General features: G+C 37.8%; 1 protein-coding gene across 2 annotated transcripts in view; it reads left to right on the forward strand.

Annotated features, from left to right (window-relative positions):
* The window catches only part of Zfyve9 (zinc finger FYVE-type containing 9), a 103,331-nt gene that overhangs the window by 58,798 nt on the left and 25,603 nt on the right, over nt 1-18,930 (forward strand). Inside the window, exons 5-10 of one of the 2 annotated variants that reach the window (XM_048351309.1) lie at nt 4,194-4,293; nt 7,710-7,886; nt 9,470-9,639; nt 10,959-11,079; nt 14,976-15,098; nt 17,357-17,512. In XM_048351309.1, the coding sequence (XP_048207266.1) occupies nt 4,194-4,293; nt 7,710-7,886; nt 9,470-9,639; nt 10,959-11,079; nt 14,976-15,098; nt 17,357-17,512 (847 nt within the window). The remainder of the gene's footprint in view (nt 1-4,193; nt 4,294-7,709; nt 7,887-9,469; nt 9,640-10,958; nt 11,080-14,975; nt 15,099-17,356; nt 17,513-18,930) is intronic. The other variant, XM_048351310.1, reaches the window with a different exon arrangement.

Raw genomic sequence — 18,930 nt, forward strand, 5'->3', positions numbered from 1 at the left:
GGCCAGCCTGAGATACATAGAAATAACCTGGAATTATTTTTTTTAAAGAATATTGCATGGCAATTCACAGTAACTTCACTCTACTTGAAAACCTGCCTTTTAATTGGCATTCTAATTTGAACCATGTGACAAGGTAAAACAAGGCCAACAGTTGATTCAACTTGAGTTCAAATGAAACCAGGAAAATATTTTCCCTTACATACAACAATGTAAAGTGGGGAGGGGAGCTATGTTGGTTAAGAGTAGACGTCACCTAACATTTATTCGTGCAGCATTGTGCTTGTCCTTATCCTCAATTGGTCTCTAAGGATTTTGAAATGAGTTCTGATTTAACTTTGTATTCCTAGCATCTAACACGGCATCTGGCAGCCACAAAGTGCTCAATAGATGTCTGTTGATGAGTAAATCAGTCATAGATTATGATTGACTTACTGCCTGCTGTTCATCTGTCATTGGCCAGGTGCTGAGTTAATGATGTTATTGTGGTCTCTAACCTCATGTATGTAAATATTAGTCTAAAGACAAAACCCAAATAAAGATAAATTGTGGTCAGAGCAGTGAAGGGAATTAACAGGAGGAGTAATATTTTAAAAAATGGTGTTGGTGGGAAGGACAAGTCTTTGAGCTAGATGATACTTGAAAGCTGAGAACTGAACTATTTCAAGAACAGAGAATTTGTGTCTGGTAGTGAACACCTGTAATTCCGCAACGTGGAGGCAGAAACACAAGGATCCCAGGGTTGTGGTCAGCTTATTATATGTTGTTAGTTCCAGACTAGCCTAGACTCCACAGGGAGACCTTGTCTAAAAAAAACAAAACAGAAAAAAAGAAGAAGAGTCCAGGAAAAGAGAATGGCATGAGCAAAGCTTCAGTGAAAAACACAAAAGAAAAGGAATTCAGCTGGGTGCCCATGCTCACAACTGTAATCCTAGCTACTCAGGAGGCTGAGATCTGAGGGTCATGGTTCAAAGCCAGCTTGGGCAGGAAAGTCCGTGAGATTCTTATCACCAGTTAACTGCCAGAAATATGGAGGTGGTGCTGTGGCTCAAAGTGGTAGAGCATTAGCTTTGCGTGAAAAAGCTCAAGGACAGCCTACAGACCCTGAGATCAAGCCCCACAACCAACAACAACAACAATAAGAGAGGGAGGGAGGGAGGGAGGAAAAGAAAAGGAAAAAGAAAGAGAGAGAAAGAGAGAGAGAGAGAGAGAGGAAAGGTTGATTTAGTATGGCCAAAGTATACTTAATGAGGAAATAGTCACCTAAAAATAGAAAGGGAAACAAGTACAGCTTTGCAGGTCATGTAAGCATTATAGTGAGAGCCATGAAAACAGAAGAGGTCACCTAGGGAAAGGGTACAAAGAGAAGAGAAAATGTCAGGGTTGAAACACTGAAGTGTATACATTACTAAGAATGAGTAGCCAAAAAGGTAAGCAGTAAATCAAGAGAATATGATATCTTGGAAGTGAGAAGAGGAATGCATTTTGTGAAAGAAAGTATTAATAAAATATGTAAAATGCTGATAATGGTTACTAAGATGTGGACAAGAAAGATACTATTGGTCTTGGGTACATCAAGATCATTGGGAAAGAAGGCAGGTTTAATGGACCAGTGGGTACAAAAGGCTAGATGAGACTAAGTTGAAAATGGAAAACATCATCTGGAAGTGAAGGTGACTTTTTCATATTAAGTTTTGCTGTGCAGGAAAATGGACAGAATTATAGATGGAGATGATGGTTATGGATGAATTTTTCAGAACTGGAGATGGTAACTGTTCTAACCTTAAGTAAAGAAGCTCATGGGCTGGGAATATGGCCTAGTGGCCTCGTATACATGAAGTCCTGGGTTCGATTCCCCAGCACCACATATATAGAAAACGGCCAGAAGTGGCGCTGTGGCTCAAGTGGCAGAGTGCTAGCCTTGAGAAAAAGGAAGCCAGGGACAGTGCTCAGGCCCTGAGTTCAAGGCCCAGGACTGGCCACAAAAAAAAAAAAAAAAAGCTCAGAGACAGCACTTAGGCCCTGAATTCAAGATCCAGGACTTGCATCAAAATAGCAAAAGCAAAAGTCCTCACACATTTAGACCACAGCCCTTGTCTATCCTAGAGTTATTAAATGTGAATGACTGTCTTCACAGAAGTTGGTAGTTTAGTGAGGCAGGAAATATATGTAAAGCGTCTAGTATTAATACTTGTGAACTTGAGTAAGTTGTTTAACTGTCTCTGATGGTTAATTTTGATGTCAGTGTCACTAGGTTGAGCCGTACCTAGATTAATAAACCACACCTCTGAATGTGTTTGTTAGGGTATTTCCAGAGAGGATTAAATAAGAAAGACTTCCTGATTGGTGGAGCAATATCCTATAGGAGGGGAAGGGACAGATGGAATAAATGGAGAAAAAAGAGAAAGCCCACAGCACAAGCCTCTCTGTTTCTGTTTCCTGGCTTCCATGATATGAGCTGTTCATTTTTATTTTTTATTGCCACTATGCTGAACCTCTGAAACAGCAAACCAAAATAAAATATTTTCCTTCTGTAAGTTGTGTTATCTGGTATTTTGTTACAGCAGTAAAATGGTAAATACACCTTTGAAACTCAGTTTCTACCTATAGAAAATAATACTGTAGGGCTGAGAATGTGGCTTAGGGCTACAGTGCTTGCCTAGCATGCATGAAGCCCTGGGTTTGATTCCCCAGTACTACATAAACCAAAAAAGCTGAAAGTGGGTCTGAGGCTCAAGTGGTAGAACACTAGCCTTGTGCACAGAGAAGCTCAGGGACAGCGTCCAGGCCCTGAGTTCAAGCCCCAGTACTGGCAATCAGTCAATCAATCAATCAGTCTGTAGCTTCTATTCTCCTGACTTTTAGAGGTTCTTTTGAATGTAAAATCCTTTGAAAACTAAGTTGGTAGTCATAGTAACTTAATATACATTTTATTTAATAGGAGGGAAAATGATCTAATGTTAACTTTTTTTTTTTTTTTTTTTGGTCAGTCATGGGGCTTGAACTCTCGACTTGGGCTCTGTCCCTGAGGTCTAGCTCAAGGCTAGCGCTGTACCACTTTGAGCAGTAGCACCACTTGCAGTTTTCTGATGGTTAATTTGAGATGAGTCTCATGAACTTTCCTGCCCAGGCAGGCTTTGAACTGTGATCCTCAGATCTCAGCCTCCTGAGTAGCTAGGATTAGAGGTGTGAGCCACCACGCTCAGCCTAATATTAACTTTGATAGGGTGCCTGATCTCTCCTTAGCTTTATAAGATAGAGGATACTTCTTGACCATAAAAATTGGAAAAGTAGGGGCTGGGAATATGGCCTAGTGGTTAAGACTGCTTGCCTCTTATGCATGAAGCCCTAGGTTCAATTCCTCAGCTCCACATACATAGAAAAAGCTGGAAGTGGCACTGTGGCTGAAGTGGTAGAGTAGTAGCCTAGAGCAAAAAGAAGCCAGGGACAGTGCTCAGGCCCTGAGTTCAAGCCCCAGGACTGTTAAAAAAAAATTGGAGAAGTAGAATTGTTCCTACTGGGAAGAGCTTTGAAGCTCTCTGTGATAATTGACTAGATTCCTCAAGAAAATACACTGGAACTTGAGAAGATTATTGTTGTTTGGTGTAGATTGGGAAAGGAAGTGAGACTACAGCTAAGCCCAGAAAGTAAAAATAAGTTGCTGGAACTTGACATGGCTGTTGTCCGTTTTAATTTCCCTTGGCTGAATTGGGCCTATTTTTATGATTGAGTTGTGTATTTTGAATCTCACAGAAAACCGCTAAGAACAGCTGGTATGATTATTATTCCATACATAAAGGAAGTAGAAAACAGAAGTTAAAGCTTAGAAAATTCAATCTTTGTTTATTTCACCTTGTTCTAATTTCTTTCAGAACAGAAACAGCAGATGCAACTGTCAAGTGCTGTGTTTTATGATCTCTGGTGTAGAAATTAGCCGAAGGGCAGCTCAGGTGTTTTGTTTTTCCCTGTCATATATTTTCTCTATGGCCTTGACAAAGATTTTTATTTTCAGTAAGCTTTATTGATTTCCATATTGTGAACAGACTTGTAAATCTTATTCTTGGATTTGAATTTCAACTTCCTGAATTGCAGTTGTTTGTAAGTTCTTTAATACTGTAGTCTAGTAGGGCTGGCTGTCAATAAGTAGTCAGTGTTGGTCTGCTCCCTTGGTAAGCTATGTTCTGTTCCCCCTACAGGTTTTCTGTGCTTCCTGCTGTAGCCTGAAATGTAAACTGTTATACATGGATCGAAAGGAAGCTAGAGTATGTGTAATCTGCCACTCAGTGCTAATGAATGGTAAGTATTTAAAAACAGGCTGATTGTATAGTCACTGAGACAGAATAAGAGAATTCCTGTGAAAAGGCTCTTTTTTTCCCCCCTTGGCCTTTCTTTACAAGTTGATCATCTTCTCACATGTCAGAGCTTTAACTAAAGTTACTGAGCTTATTTTCCACATTTTGAACATATTTGGCATCCCAGAATTCCTGTATCTAATTTAATGAATACTAAAGCCAGGTAAGTTTTGTGGGAAGAATTAAGTTCTTTGGAAATAATCGTGCTTTATAGAGACAGATGGCATTGGAGAAAATACTTATCAGCTAGCTAATAGATATTAAAACTGAACCTTTGGGCGCTGGTGGCTCATCCTTATAATTCCAGCTACTCAGGAGGTTGAGATCTAAGGATCACAGTTTGAACCCAGCTGAAGCAGGAAAGTCTGTGAGACTTTTCTCTAATAAACTACCCCCAAATAACCAGCAAGTGGTAGAGTGCTAGCCTTGAGCAAAAGAAGCTCAGGGACAGTGCTCAGGCCCTGAGTTCAAGCCCCAGGACTGGCACAAACAAACAGAAAAATTAAACATTTCCAGAGAAGCTCTCTTTTTCTAGTGAAAGATAACTTACCATAGTAACTTCAAAATGTTTAAAGTTGGAAGTTGCACTGTGGCTCAAATGGTAGAGTCCTAGCCTTGAGCAAAGCTCAAGCACAGCACACAGGCCCTGAGTTCAAGCCCCATGACTGAAAAAAAAAGCATTCTAAGTTAATAGACGTTAATATACAAAACATTCTTAATACTACTTAATTTCATCATCCATTTTGTTAAAAATATTATATATCACATGTAGGGTTAAGTAGAAATTTTCTTTTCTTTTCTTTTCTTTTTTGGTGATAGTACTGGGGTTTGAACCAAGGGTCTTGTACTTGCTAGATAGGTACTCTACTGTTGAATCATGCCTCCAGCCTATTTTGTGCACCAATTATGTTGAGATAGGTCTTGATTTTTTGCTAGGTCCATACTTGGATCATGATCCTCCTATTTTATACTTCCCTCTGTCAGGTATGTGCCACCATACCTAGCATCTTTCATTAAGATGGAGTTTCAGGAATTTTTGTCCAGGCTAGTAAACAATTGAACCATGATCCTCCAGACTTCAAACTCATACCATGCCCAGCTATTGGTTGAGAAGGACTCCTTCAAAGTTTTTGCTCAGGCTGGCCTAACTGTCTTTCCAATCTGAGTCCCCTATGTATTTACAATTACAGGTGTGAGCTATTGTATCTGGCTGAAAATTGCACTTTTTACCAGTTATTTCTTACCAGTTATATAGATGTGCTATAAGAATAAGGTTTTGAATTTTGTTGTGATATGATGAAAAAATACAGCCAGAAGAGGATAAATATAACTTTAATTTTCTTGTTGTTTTGTGGCATTAGCAATGAATGATAGTTAAGTTAAAAACAAAAACAAACGAAAAACTAAAACCATGAGTATTCTTGTAAAGAGATAAATGTAATCTTTTCTTTTCTTTCTTTTTTTGGCTAGGCCTGGGACTTTGAACTTAGGACCTGAGCACTGTCCCTGAGCTTCTTTTTGTTCAAGGCTAGCACTCTACCACTTGAGCCACACTTGAGCCACTTCTTTCTTTTTCTATGTATGTTGTGCTAAGGAATCGAACCCAGGGTTTCACGTATATGAGGCAAGCACTCCCCCACTAGGCCACATTCCCAGCCGTTTTTCTGTTTGAATGTGTCTTTGTAAAATGACCGTAATAATTACTATAAGAAAATGTTGACCCTGAACACCACTGTTGCCTATGCCTGTTAGTGTGCCTCCTCAAGTCTGGAATTTCAGGTCCTTCCTGCTCTGTCTGTCTGCATTGCTCCTTACTGATGTTTTCCTGTTGCTGGCTTATTAACCTCTTGCATGTCAGTTAATCTGATCTGTTCTAATATCCTAAGATCCACCCAATTTTCTCCCATTTCTGAATTCTGATATTTTGATCAAATGTGAAACATTCTCTCTACTCTTAAGGGTCATTTTTGGAATGGTGGTTATTTCACTGAGTTGCTCAATTGATGATTTTTATTCTACTGCTTTCATTTTCGGACATATATCCTCAGACAAGAGCATGCAGCTAATTACAATACCTCGTACCTCTTTTATTTAATGAGGTCTTCCAGCTTGCTGGCAATTTATTTTAACTTGGCATAGCTAAATATGAAGGAAATGGCAGAGGATTCATATGGAATACTACTTTTTATTAAGCCAAGGAGGCCCTTAACAGGGGATCCTAAGGTAATCTACTTTTCCTGGTTTTTCCAGCATCTTTTCCTCTTGCATGGCTTAGCCTGGTCTTTTTCTGAATATTTAATTTGATGCTTTTCAGTGTTCCCTCTTTTCCCTTTCTCCTATTCTCTTCCTTCCCTCTTTCTGCCAGTGCTTTCAAATGAACATAGCTTTTGTTACTAGCCTTGTCTTCCAATTTAGAGGAAATAAATATTCAAAATCTTATGGCTCATTCTTTGATGTTGAATGAGGACTTTTTAAAAAGATGCTCAAAAATTGGATGGTTTCTATTCCTGGGCATATGTTATATGAACTTCCAAAATAAAATGTATATATTTTATTTCCATAGGGTCTTTCATCCTATTTACTTTTAAAGACATAGTTGCTATGTCAGTAGTTAGTGAAATTAAAGAGTACTAGAATCTTAATGTCTTTGTGATCATTCATATTGGTTGATCACATTTATATGATATTGGCACATTTTCATGTTCAAATTGGTCCTGTGCTTTTGAGACACACCAAAGATGCAGAACTATTGTTATTCCTGGATACTGTTTTTTGCAGGATGATTGCATAAAAGCATAATTCACAGAAATAACTGAGATATGTTCTCCCGAGCTTTAGGCTTCTGAATTGTTCAAATGAAATTTTTTTCTCAGCGAAGAAAAGCCTGAACAAATAGAGATGAAACAATGGACTTGTATTGTTTTTGCTCCTGATTTTGATTTTTGATACAAGTTTATAAAGTACTTTAGCTATTAAAACAAGCCAAGAGGCCTAGAGTCTATTCTAGTTCAAATCTTTAAGGTCACTCCCTTGTCAGGAAATATGTGGTCTCTTTTAAAGAAACCATAGGCCTTGTCTTTAACTTGGACTGGTCTCATATCAGTCCCTATCAGAAGTATCATGTTATTATTCTTTTTAAAAAATATGTAATTTCTTATTTGCTCCAACCAGCTTATGCAAATAGTCTCCTTTATTGAATAAAATCACCTGGCTCCTTATACCTTCACTAGGTGGAAGAGTATTAATACTATGAGTATTAATGAGGAGAAGCTGCATTACTTATTTATCCAATATTGTGGAGGTCTTGATATCCATCATTTTGCAATCCATTCACATTGATTGTGTCTGTATTTGCTTTAGCTCAAGCCTGGGAGAACATGATGAGTGCCTCAAGCCACAGCCCTAACCCTAACAATCCTGCTGAATACTGTTCTACTATCCCTCCCTTGCAGCAAGCTCAGGCCTCAGGAGCCCTGAGCTCTCCACCTCCCACTGTGATGGTACCTGTGGGAGTTTTAAAGCACCCTGGAGCAGAAGGTAGGGGATCATGTGCTATTCTCTCTCTTTTTCCTCACCAAGTTCCTCTGAAAAGGTGGTGATGTGGCTACAGCACAACTCTTTAAACACTTCAGACAAGTCCCTTCAGATGGTATTGAAATGGAAGAACAAAATGAGAAATATGTCCATACTATAATTGGGCAAATAAAAAATAATAATTGTGTAGCCTGATATTTTGGGAGCACCTCTGAAAATATGCCAATCTCCTTTCCAACTTAAAAATGGAGTAATGACAATGCTTATAGTTAGAAATATAGAATTTAAAGTCAGTCTCATATCTACCTTAATGTCTTTTGGCAGGAATTTACTAAGTAATGAAAATGAGAGTTTTTTTTTTTTTCCTGCTAGTCAGCCCATTCTAGTATTTCTTTTCAGAACTACATTATTGTTTTCCCTTTTCATTTTAAACCTATTATGAAATATGAAAATATTATCTTGCATACATGGACCTTTAAGTCTAAGACTTTAATTCGAATTATATCATGTGACAGGAAATTATAGGCTCAACTTACTTTGGGTTACCACTTCTTTATGATTATGAGATTGCCAGATAAAAGGCATCTTGCAAATTCAGGGGATTATGAGTACTAAAAATAAGTTATGTATTTCTTTTAAGACGATCTTCTCAAGATGTTCCCCCTGATAGTTAAAATCAATCTTCTTTCACTAATTTTGTGTCTTTTGTCTAGGAATATTCCCTTCCCCTTTTGACTACCAGAGATTTCTATTCAGAGTATCAGGCTCTTCCCCATTTTCTCTTCTTTTCAGATCATCCTTTATTGAAATGCCTTTGTATTTTTTTGAGTTCAGACTTTCTTAAAGTCTCTATTCTCCTTACTTCTTTTGTCGTTTTTGTTATTCTTCTGTATGCTCTCTTTGTTTTGACTGTTTTGAGTTGATTTCCAAAACGGATTTAAAAAGATTTCATCAGATGGAGTTTTCTAGCTTTTTCCTGTCCTTTCTCTGAAATGCAAACTACTTTGTATTGCCAGATCAGTCTTTTTCTTCTTACAGCTCGATTTTAGCCAAAGATCTGGTCTGTTTGCTTCCTAACGCTTATGTATCTTTGCCAATTCTTCCTTTATTAATTAATATTTCTTCAACATCCTTTAGGGCAGCTTTTGTCCTTTAAAATTACCATATCACTTTTCCAGATATTTGATTTCTGTGAAAACCTCATACTTTTAGGAGCTGTGGATTTCTTTGGCTAGATTTATTTTCTAAGCACTTAAAAAATACTTTCCTTAGTTTCTCTGTCAATGATGCTGGACAGAGTATGTGACATAATCATAGATGTGTTTAAGAATCCTTAGTATTTTAAAGCAAAGTATCTTACATCTTTGCATATATAGAAGTATTTTACATCTTTGTTATAGAAGTAAAGTGTATATTTAAGCATGTAGTTTTATCAGTTTATAACCAGTTTCATATACAATTATAGTTCTAATCTATCGAAATAGTGATTTCTTTGTACATCTGGAATTGGTTACCTTCTCTTCTTTGATGTCAGAAACCCTACCAATGTCACATTGATGCCTGTTTTGTTTTCCTGGCCCCTCAAGTGGCTCAGCCCAGAGAGCAGAGGAGAGTTTGGTTTGCTGATGGGATCTTACCCAATGGAGAAGTTGCTGATGCAGCCAAATTAACAATGAATGGAACTTCCTCTGCAGGAACTCTGGCTGTGTCACATGACCCAGTCAAGCCAGTAACTACTAGTCCACTACCAGCAGAGGTAAGAAAAACAAACTCAGCAATTAAAAGTGAGTACCTACTTTATTCAGTGTTAATGCTCTCTTTTGCTAAGTTGAGTTACTTTTGTGTGAAGCTCTCTAGATTTAGGATATAATTTAAGACTAGCAAGTGTTTATTCATGGTATATGTGTAGGAGTAAAGTAAATGTGCAAAAATCAGCTATTCTTGTTTGTTCTATATTTGGAAGTTTTTTTCAAGACCTTGATTCTCATGAAGAGTATTCTCAGGTGAGTTTAGGGTGTTGCTAAAGGTAGAGGTCAGGCTAAGAGAGAATACTGGCGCCTTGGTATATTGGTTCTTTCCCTTCCCTTCTCCCCTCCCCTTCCTTTCCCTTCCTTTCTCTCCCCTTTCCTCTCCTCCCTCTTCCCCTCCTCTTTTTACTTCTTTTCCTTTCCTTTTCCTTCCTTCCTTCCTTTTTTCTTTCTTCCCTTCTCCTTTCCTTTTCTCTCTTTCTCTCCTTTCCCTTCCTCTCTTCTTTCCTTCCTTCCTTTTATTCTTTTCTTCCTTTTTCATGTGAACACTGGGCTTAAACTCAGTTTAGGCATTTCAGTTTAAGTGTTCTTAACTTTTTTTTTTTTTTTTCGCTGAATACTGGCATACCTCCAGTTCTGGCTTTTCTGCTAGTTAATTGGAGATAAGAGTCTCAGTGATTTGTCTCCCATAGCTGACTTTGAGCTTTGATTTTCAGATTTCAGCCTCCTTAGTAGTTAGGATTATAGGCACAAGCCACCAGTGGCTGGCTGAAATACTGGTTTTCAAACCATTTTTCCAAGTGTCTGTGGTGGCCTTTCAGGAGAATCATGGCAGGTATGGCCAACAATATGATAATATCCCAAGACCTGCTCTGTTTCTTTCTCTTCAACCCAAGCATTTCTGCTTTTTGTTGTTTAAATAAGTTGACAATCTATTGGCGTAATGGATAGAGGACTTATATAACTTACCTTAAGAAATTCGTTCATACTGTGCTCTCACTTTCATCTCTGTAGAAGTTCCCATCACAATTTGGGGTATGAAGGTATCCATGTTGTTGTATACATCAAAATGTGTTTTTTTTTTCTTACTGAGTAGTATGCTATTAAATGGATATACTACAATTTATTTATTTCCTTGTTAATGGACATTTGTATTATTTCTAGTTTTATGCTATTATGAATAAAACTGCCATGAATACTTGAATATCTTGAGACTATCTTTCAACAAGTATGAATTTCAAAATAATTCTCTTTTATATTCTGAACTATATTCTACCAAAGTCCTGCATACTGCATAATTTTCATATTGTTGACTGGCTTTTCCTAGGCGGACATTTCTCTATTCTCTGGGAGTATAACTCAGGTTGGAAGTCCCGTTGGAAGTGCAATGAACCTAATTCCTGAAGATGGCCTGCCTCCCATTCTCATCTCCACTGGTGTAAAAGGAGGTGTGTGGGCTTACGTACTTAAACACGAATAATTACATATGTCAGATGTTGCCTCTGATTAAGGAAGCAGACAGAATTTGAACAATAGTCATGTTCTCCTATCCATCAAGGGTAGCAACTACCCCAGTGCCATGAAGACAGTTACTATTACTGATTATATTTGTGTGTCTGTGTGCCAGTACTGGAACTTGAACTCAGGGTTTTGCATCTTGCTTGGCTTTTTTACTCACAACAGGTGTTCTACCACTTGAGTCATATCTTTTACCAATTTTTCAGAGTATGTATTTATGTTTTTATGTTATAATGTTATCTCATTCTTTGGAAAGATATAATATTAATTACAGTATAAAAGTTATATCTTCCTTTATACTTCAAAGTATGTAATACCATAGAGAGTTGCTTATGGTTCTAGAGCTATCTCTCACCCTAGTGAGCCTTACTGGTTGGTCAAGAAATTAATTTACTTTCTGTTTTGAAATATGATAAAAATTCAGAAGATACTTACTATAGTATTATGAAAACTTGGATAGGTTCATGCCTGTAGTATCAGCTACTTGAGAGAGAGAGATCGGAAGGACTACAGTTTGAGACAGCTCATATAAAAAGTTTGAGGGGCCCTATCCCAATCAATAAGTTGAACATGGTAACAGGTGTCTGGGGTTCCATTTAGGTAGGAGCTGGCCCTGAGCAAAAATTTGAGATTCCACCTGAAAAGCAAATGTCAAAAGGGGGGTTTGGGATATGGTTCAAATGCTAGCAAGTAAAAAGCCCTGAGTTTAAATCTTTTTTTGTGTGTGTGACTTTTTTTTTTTTTTGCCAGTCCTGGGCTTGGACTCAGGGCCTGAGCACTGTCCCTCGCTTCTTTTTGCTCAAGGCTAGCACTCTGCCACTTGAGCCACAGTGCCACTTCTGGCCATTTTCTATATATGTGGTGCTGGGGAATTGAACCCAGGGCTTCATGTATACAAGGCAAGAACTCTTGCCACTAGGCCATATTCCCAGCCCCCTGAGTTTAAATCTTAATATCTTAAAAATTATATATCTTAACACTTTCATTTTGCTGTTCCCATAGTTTGTTTCCTGCAGATTTCAGCTGAAAGTGTTATACTGTTAAATACAACTTTGGAGTGAATACCTTTACTCCTTTCCAAAGACGTCCTAAAAATATTTTTTTTTGAGAGAGGCACCAGTGGCTCAGGCCTTAATCCTAGCTAGTCAGGAGGCTGAGATCTGATGATCGCGGTTGCAGTTCATGTGGTTGATTTGCCTGGGCAGAAAAGTTCATGGGACTCTTATTTCCAATTAACCACCAAAAAACCAGAAGTTGAGCTGTGACTCAAGTGATAGATTGCTAGCCTTTAGCCAAAAAGCTCAAGGACAATGCCCAGGCTCTGAGTTCAAGCGCCAGGACTGGTTCTCTCTCTCTCTCTCTGTCTCTCTGTCTCTCTGTCTCTGTCTCTGTCTCTCACACACACGCACACGATACATAAATAGACCGACTGACCGACCGACCAACAGAGATTTTTTTTCCCTTAGGAAAGTTGCTTCCTGGGTTTCAAATTTTGGTTATTTTATAAAAATGTAGGTACATTTAGCATATATGAGGCACTAAGGTGGTGCCCAGTACTGCAAAAGTGTGCATATATGTGTTATGAGGTGGTTCTGATAGATGAAATTATTATTATTTTTTTTTTTTTTTGGCCAGTCCTGGGGCTTGGACTCAGGGCCTGAGCACTGTCCCTGGCTTATTATTATTTAGCCAAAAGAATATTTAATTTTGGGGCTGGGGATATAGCCTAGTGGCAAGAGTGCCTGCCTCGGATACACGAGGCCCTAGGTTTGATTCCCCAGCACCACATATACAGAAAACGGCCAGAAGTGGCGCTGTGGCTCAAGTGGCAGAGTGCTAGCCTTGAGCGGGAAGAAGCCAGGGACAGTGTTCAGGCCCTGAGTCCAAGGCCCAGGACTGGCCAAAAAAAAAAAAACAAACAAAAAAACAAACAAACAAAAAAAAAAAGAATATTTAATTTTATGTGTAAGTTTATTTTTGATGCATATAGATCAGCAATGAGTTTTTTTGTTTTGTTTTGTTTTTGTTTTTTGTCAGTCCCGGGGCTTGGACTCAGGGCCTGAGCACTATCCCTGGCTTCTTTTTGCTCAAGGCTAGCACTCTGCCACTTGAGCCACAGCATCTACTTCCAGCTTTTTCTGTGTATGTAGTGCTGAGGAATCGAACCCAGGGCTTCATGCATGCTAGGCAAGCACTCTACTACTAGGCCACATTCCCACGCCCCAGTTAGTAGTTTGTTTTTTTTTCCCTAAAAGTTTATTAATAATCTTTTTACACCTTTGTTTTAGTCTTTTAGCTAATTACTTAATTTCAACCTTTTTCTCCTTTATCTTCCATACTATAGACGGCTACTTTAAATGTAAATGTTACCACATATTGTCTTTGTTTAGAAATGTTAATGGATTCTTAAAATAACTAACAAATCTTAGCATACACACTATTGATTATGTCTCAACCCCCTCTCTCTAACTTTATTCCTGATACCTTACGTGAAAATATAGATTGTTTACTGTGTTTTGAATATTCACATCTTAGTACTTTGAAGCTTTTTATTAGCTACAAAATAATGGGAAGAAAATGACTTTATAGTTGAACAGATGCAAATTGTACTCCCAATACTATTCATTGTATTGTACTGTACCATTTAGCAGATGAGGCAATGTCCTCTCTGAACCTAGTCCCTAGATTATTTTTAAACCTACCTAAGAATCATTGTGGGTATTAAATCAAATATCATATAAGATAGTATCTGATACAGTGATTATTATCCATGATTTTGGCTTTAAGCTGAGAGGACCACATCATTCAAAATAAGGTGGCTGAATGAAGGGGCTGGGAATATGGCCTAGTGGCAAGAGTGCTTGCCTTGTATACATGAGGCCCTGGGTTCGATTCCTCAGCACCACATATACAGAAAATGGCCAGAAGTGGTGCTGTGGCTCAAGTGGCAGAGTGCTAGCCTTGAGCAAAAAAGAAGCCAGGGACAGTGCTCAGGCCCTAAGTTCACCGCCTAGGACTGGCAAAAAAAAAAGAAAAAAAAAAGGTGGCTGAATGAAGTGCAGAGATTAAAGGGGAAAAGTTTCATTCACAGTATCAAGTATTCATTTGTTCAGAATCTGATTAGTAATTTACTGGTGATGTTAGGGATATATTACACTAAGGAATTATTACACGAAGCCAGTTACCTATGATATTTTTATTTTCTGGTTGCATTTTAAACACTTTGTGTTTTAATATTTCAATGGTCAAAAATACTAAAACTGGACCCAAAGGTAAAATGTAGGGTGCTCTTGTACACAAGCCCTTGAAATCCTTTCCAGAGATAACTACTACAGTATTATCATTTATTTTTTCGTTTGTTGAATTATTTTGAACTATGGTAACTTTTTTTTTTGTAAGAGTAGTTTTTTGTTGATTTGTCCTGGGTTTGAACTCAGGGCCTGGGCCTGATAAGAGATAAGAGTCTCACAGACTTTCCTCTGGGCTGGCTTTGAACCCTGATCCTCAGATCTAAGCCTCCTGAGTAGCTAAGCATAGGTATGAGTATCTTTAGACTTGGCACAAATTATCGGGGGGGGGGGGGGTATGCATAGGCTAATCGTATTATCATCCAAACTGGGCTTGTCACTTTCCAGAGTAAACAGAGGCTCTGTTAACAGGACAGTGAGACATCAGGTACGAACTGAACCGAAGGTGGCCTGAGTTCACTCTGTTAATAAATCAAATGCTTATCTCCTACTTGAGAATAATCAGATAATTCTCTATCACATTTCTTTCTAAATTTGTTCCTTTAATGGATCTTTTACAATGTTTTCTCTCTTTACAGATTATGCTGTGGAAGAAAAACCATCACAGATATCAGTAATGCAGCAATTGGAAGATGGTGGTCCTGACCCACTTGTATTTGTTTTAAATGCAAATTTGTTGTCAATGGTTAAAATTGTAAATTGTAAGTTAGAAATTTGTTTTTTAATGAAGATGAAATATTCTACAGACTAAGAGATAGTAAATAAAGTTTTCAAAAATCCATTAAACAAATGTATTTTTGTATAGAGCCACATATTACTGTATAATGTATTCCAAGAAAGGTGTTTTAGAAGCAAATAGCATATACTCTAGAGAACTTGTGATACTAATCAAAACTCTTGCCTTTAGTTACAGAGATGAGATAGGTGAATTTTCTATGGAGGAAAGTCAAATAAATATTGAACTAATCTGAGTTAAAATCTTTGTATTGATATGTTAATTTAAAACTCACCATCAGAATTAACTAGAGCTGAATAATATACCTAAAAGCACCAAACAATTTATATGCTAGTTTTTTGTTTGTTTGTTTGTTTTTGTTTTTATTGGTCTTGGAGCTTGAATTTGAGGCATGGGCCTTGGCCCTGAGCATTTTTGCTCAAGGTTAGTGCTCTACCACTTTGAGCCATCGCACCACTTCCCATTTTCTGGTGTTTAATTGGAGATGAAAGTGTCCAGGACTTTCCTGCCTGGGCTGGCTTTGAACCTCAATCCTCAGACAGATCTCAGCCTCTTTAATGGCTAGGATTAGAGGTGTGAGCCACCAGTGCCTGGTTTATAGGTTAGGTTTTAATCCCAGAAAATTTAATTGTGATGCAGAACCTTAGATGGGAAAAAATGTTACCTAAAACATAGTCCAACTTTACTATATCTAACCTCTCATGGTGATAGACTTATGGACATCAGAGAAAGAAACATTCACTTAAAATTTTAATTATTTTTCAGTGTGGAAAGTAGAGAATGCATTTATAGTGAATGAGGCAGTTTTGGAGGAAGTCTCTCTGAAGTGCAGTTCTCTATTTCCTGCTGTGTTTTAAGTTGTCCCTAGAAAGTACAACATGTATATATTACTCACTCAGAGGTTCTGCCCTGATGAAATATTTCTGGTTTATTTGATCATTATACTTTCTTTGCTTTCAACTTTCCTTCCAGAACTGAGTTAATACATAATTTCCTTGGAATTTCACTTTATTATATCTTGTTTCTAAGATACATTTAATAGTCTAAGATTCTTGAAGTGTATACATATAGGTGGGTTGAGTACTTCCTTGTTGGATACATAAAGTAATATTTTTCCAAGTGAAAGAAAGGGATATTGGTTTCAACATATATGATAGTATTCATAATTTGAACCTTTTTCTTTTTCACTTCCTTGAGGATCCTATTGTGATAGGGTACAAATGAAGTGTCAAGGACTGATACTTTTTTGTGTGTGTGCACTGGTAGTGAGCCTTTAACTTTTTTCCTGCACTCTTTATATTATTTTTTGTGCTGGTACTAGGGCTTGAACTCACAGCATCACACTCTTGCTGGCCTTTTTTGCTCAAGGATGGTGTTCTACCACTTGAGCCACACCTCCACTTCTGGCTTTTTACTGATTAATTTGAGATTAAAAAGTCTCACAGACTTTTCTGCCCCAGTTGAGTTTGAACTAGTTCTCAGCCTCCTGACTAGATAAGATTACAAAAATTGAATCACCTAGGGAGTTTACTTATTTATTTATATTATATTTTATTTATTTATTTATTTTGGTGCCCAGTCCATCCTGAAGCTTGAACTCAGGGCCTGGGCACTGTCCCTGAGCTTCTTTTGCTCAAGGCTAGCACTCTAGCACTTGAGCCACAGCGCCACTTCTGGCTTTTTCTGAGTATGCAGTGCTGAGGAATTGAACCCAGGGCTTCGTGCATGGTAGGCAAGCACTCTACCACTCAGCCACATTCCCAGCCCCCGTTTTAAATTTTAAGTGTGTTTTCTTTCGTGATTATTTCTTTCATTTTCCTTTTAATTGTCTACTTATATGTAGTTAGTAAAGAGCCAGAGGATTGACTTTTTTTGTGTGTGTCAGTCATGGGGCTTGAACACTTGGCCTGGGCACTGTCCCTGAGCTCTTCAGCTCAAAGCTAGCACTCTGCCACTTGAGCCACAGCACCATTTCTGGCTTTTTCTATTTATGTCGTACTGAGGAATAGAACCCAGGGTTTCATGCATGTTAGGCAAGCCCTTTACCACTAAGCCACATTCGCTTCCTCATTATTTTTTGCAATGATTCTTTGACTTAATGTAATGGTAGTTCACAGTTGAATTATACAGACTTATATGATCTTTTTCTATCTTACCAAGTGTACATCTTTTTAAAGAGTAAGCATTGAAAGCAATATCTTTACAATTTTATTCCATTCATAGATGTGAACAGGAAGTGCTGGTGTTTCACAACCAAGGGAATGCATGCAGTGGGTCAATCAGAGATAGTCATTCTGCTCCAGTGTCTACCAGACGAAAAGTGTTTGCCAAAGGACATCTTTAATCACTTTGTGCAGCTTTATCGGGATGCCCTGGCAGGTAGGAATGCCTTCTCAATTGATCTGCATCCTTGAAAAATGATAAAAATTGTGAACTGTGATATGAAGTAATGGTATTAGATTTAGAAGTATAACATTGGACTTTGATATCAATGGCAAGTTAGAACTTGCCATGGTGTGAAGAAATTATGCATTTTAATACTTTCCCTGTGTGGCTCTCATTATTACGAAGACTAGAATCTAAGTTTTAATAGGCTCCACTGACCTTTATGTAAGAATATTTTTCTTTTTTTTTTTTGGCCAGTCCTGGGCCTTGGACTCAGGGCCTGAGCACTGTCCCTGGCTTCCTTTTGCTCAAGGCTAGCACTCTGCCACTTGAGCCACAGCGCCACTTCTGGCCATTTTCTGTATATGTGGTGCTGGGGAATCGAACCCAGGGCCTCATGTATACGAGGCAAGCTCTCTTGCCACTAGGCCATATCCCAAGTCCAGAATATTTTTCTTTGACTCACTTAAGGATCACAACTTAATACTTGTAGTAAGAAGTAACTTAATCATACTTACAAGCTTCAGTTGTCAATGCTTATATAATCACAGTGTAAGCAATACTGGATTCAGATTTCAAAAACAATGTGGACAACTTTTATCTTTTCAAAATACATTATTAACTATAAAATGTAAAGGAATAACTATTAAAAATTGGGGAGTGCTAAGGTTTTTAATGCATGAAAATACTGAAGCTCAGAGAAAGAAAAGTTTCAGCTAATTATTTGGCATTAAAAGTCCATCTACTTTAATACCCTACTCATCACTAGTTAGATCATCTAGGCCAAAACCAACATGAACAAATCTTATTACACAGTAGCCCAACATGGATGCTCACACCTCTCATTCAAACTATATGGGAGGTTGAGATCAGGAGAATCGTGGTTCTAGATAGTATTACCCAAAAAAGTTTTCAAGATTCCATCTCAATAGAAAATGCTGAGTGTGGGAGTGCACGCTTGTCATTCTAGTAGCTGTAATAATAGGATTGTGGTCCAGGCACATCAAAAAGTGAAACCCTATCCCCCCAAAAACAGTACAAAAAAGGGCTGGAATTTTGGCTTAGTGGTAGAGTGCTTGCCTAGGAAGCAAGAAGCCGAGTTCAAGTCCTGGTACTGTTTAAAATGAAAAAGAATACTGTACCATAGAGTAAATAGACCTAACAGACATCTATAGATTATTCTAACTGCTGTGGAGTACATGTATTTGTAATGTATTGATGTTTTTCTGAAATAAATTACATTAGGCCATAAAGCTAATCTTAAGATAATTAAAATGATTTCTCGTATGTTATCTGATAATAATGGAACGAAATGGAACTTAATAACAAGAAAAACTATAGAACTATACAAGCACAAGGAGATTGAACATTATATTTTAGAATGATCAAGGTGTCATTGAAGAAATCAGGAA

This window comes from Perognathus longimembris, chromosome 7 (assembly GCF_023159225.1).
Source record: "Perognathus longimembris pacificus isolate PPM17 chromosome 7, ASM2315922v1, whole genome shotgun sequence".
NCBI lineage: Eukaryota > Metazoa > Chordata > Mammalia > Rodentia > Heteromyidae > Perognathus > Perognathus longimembris.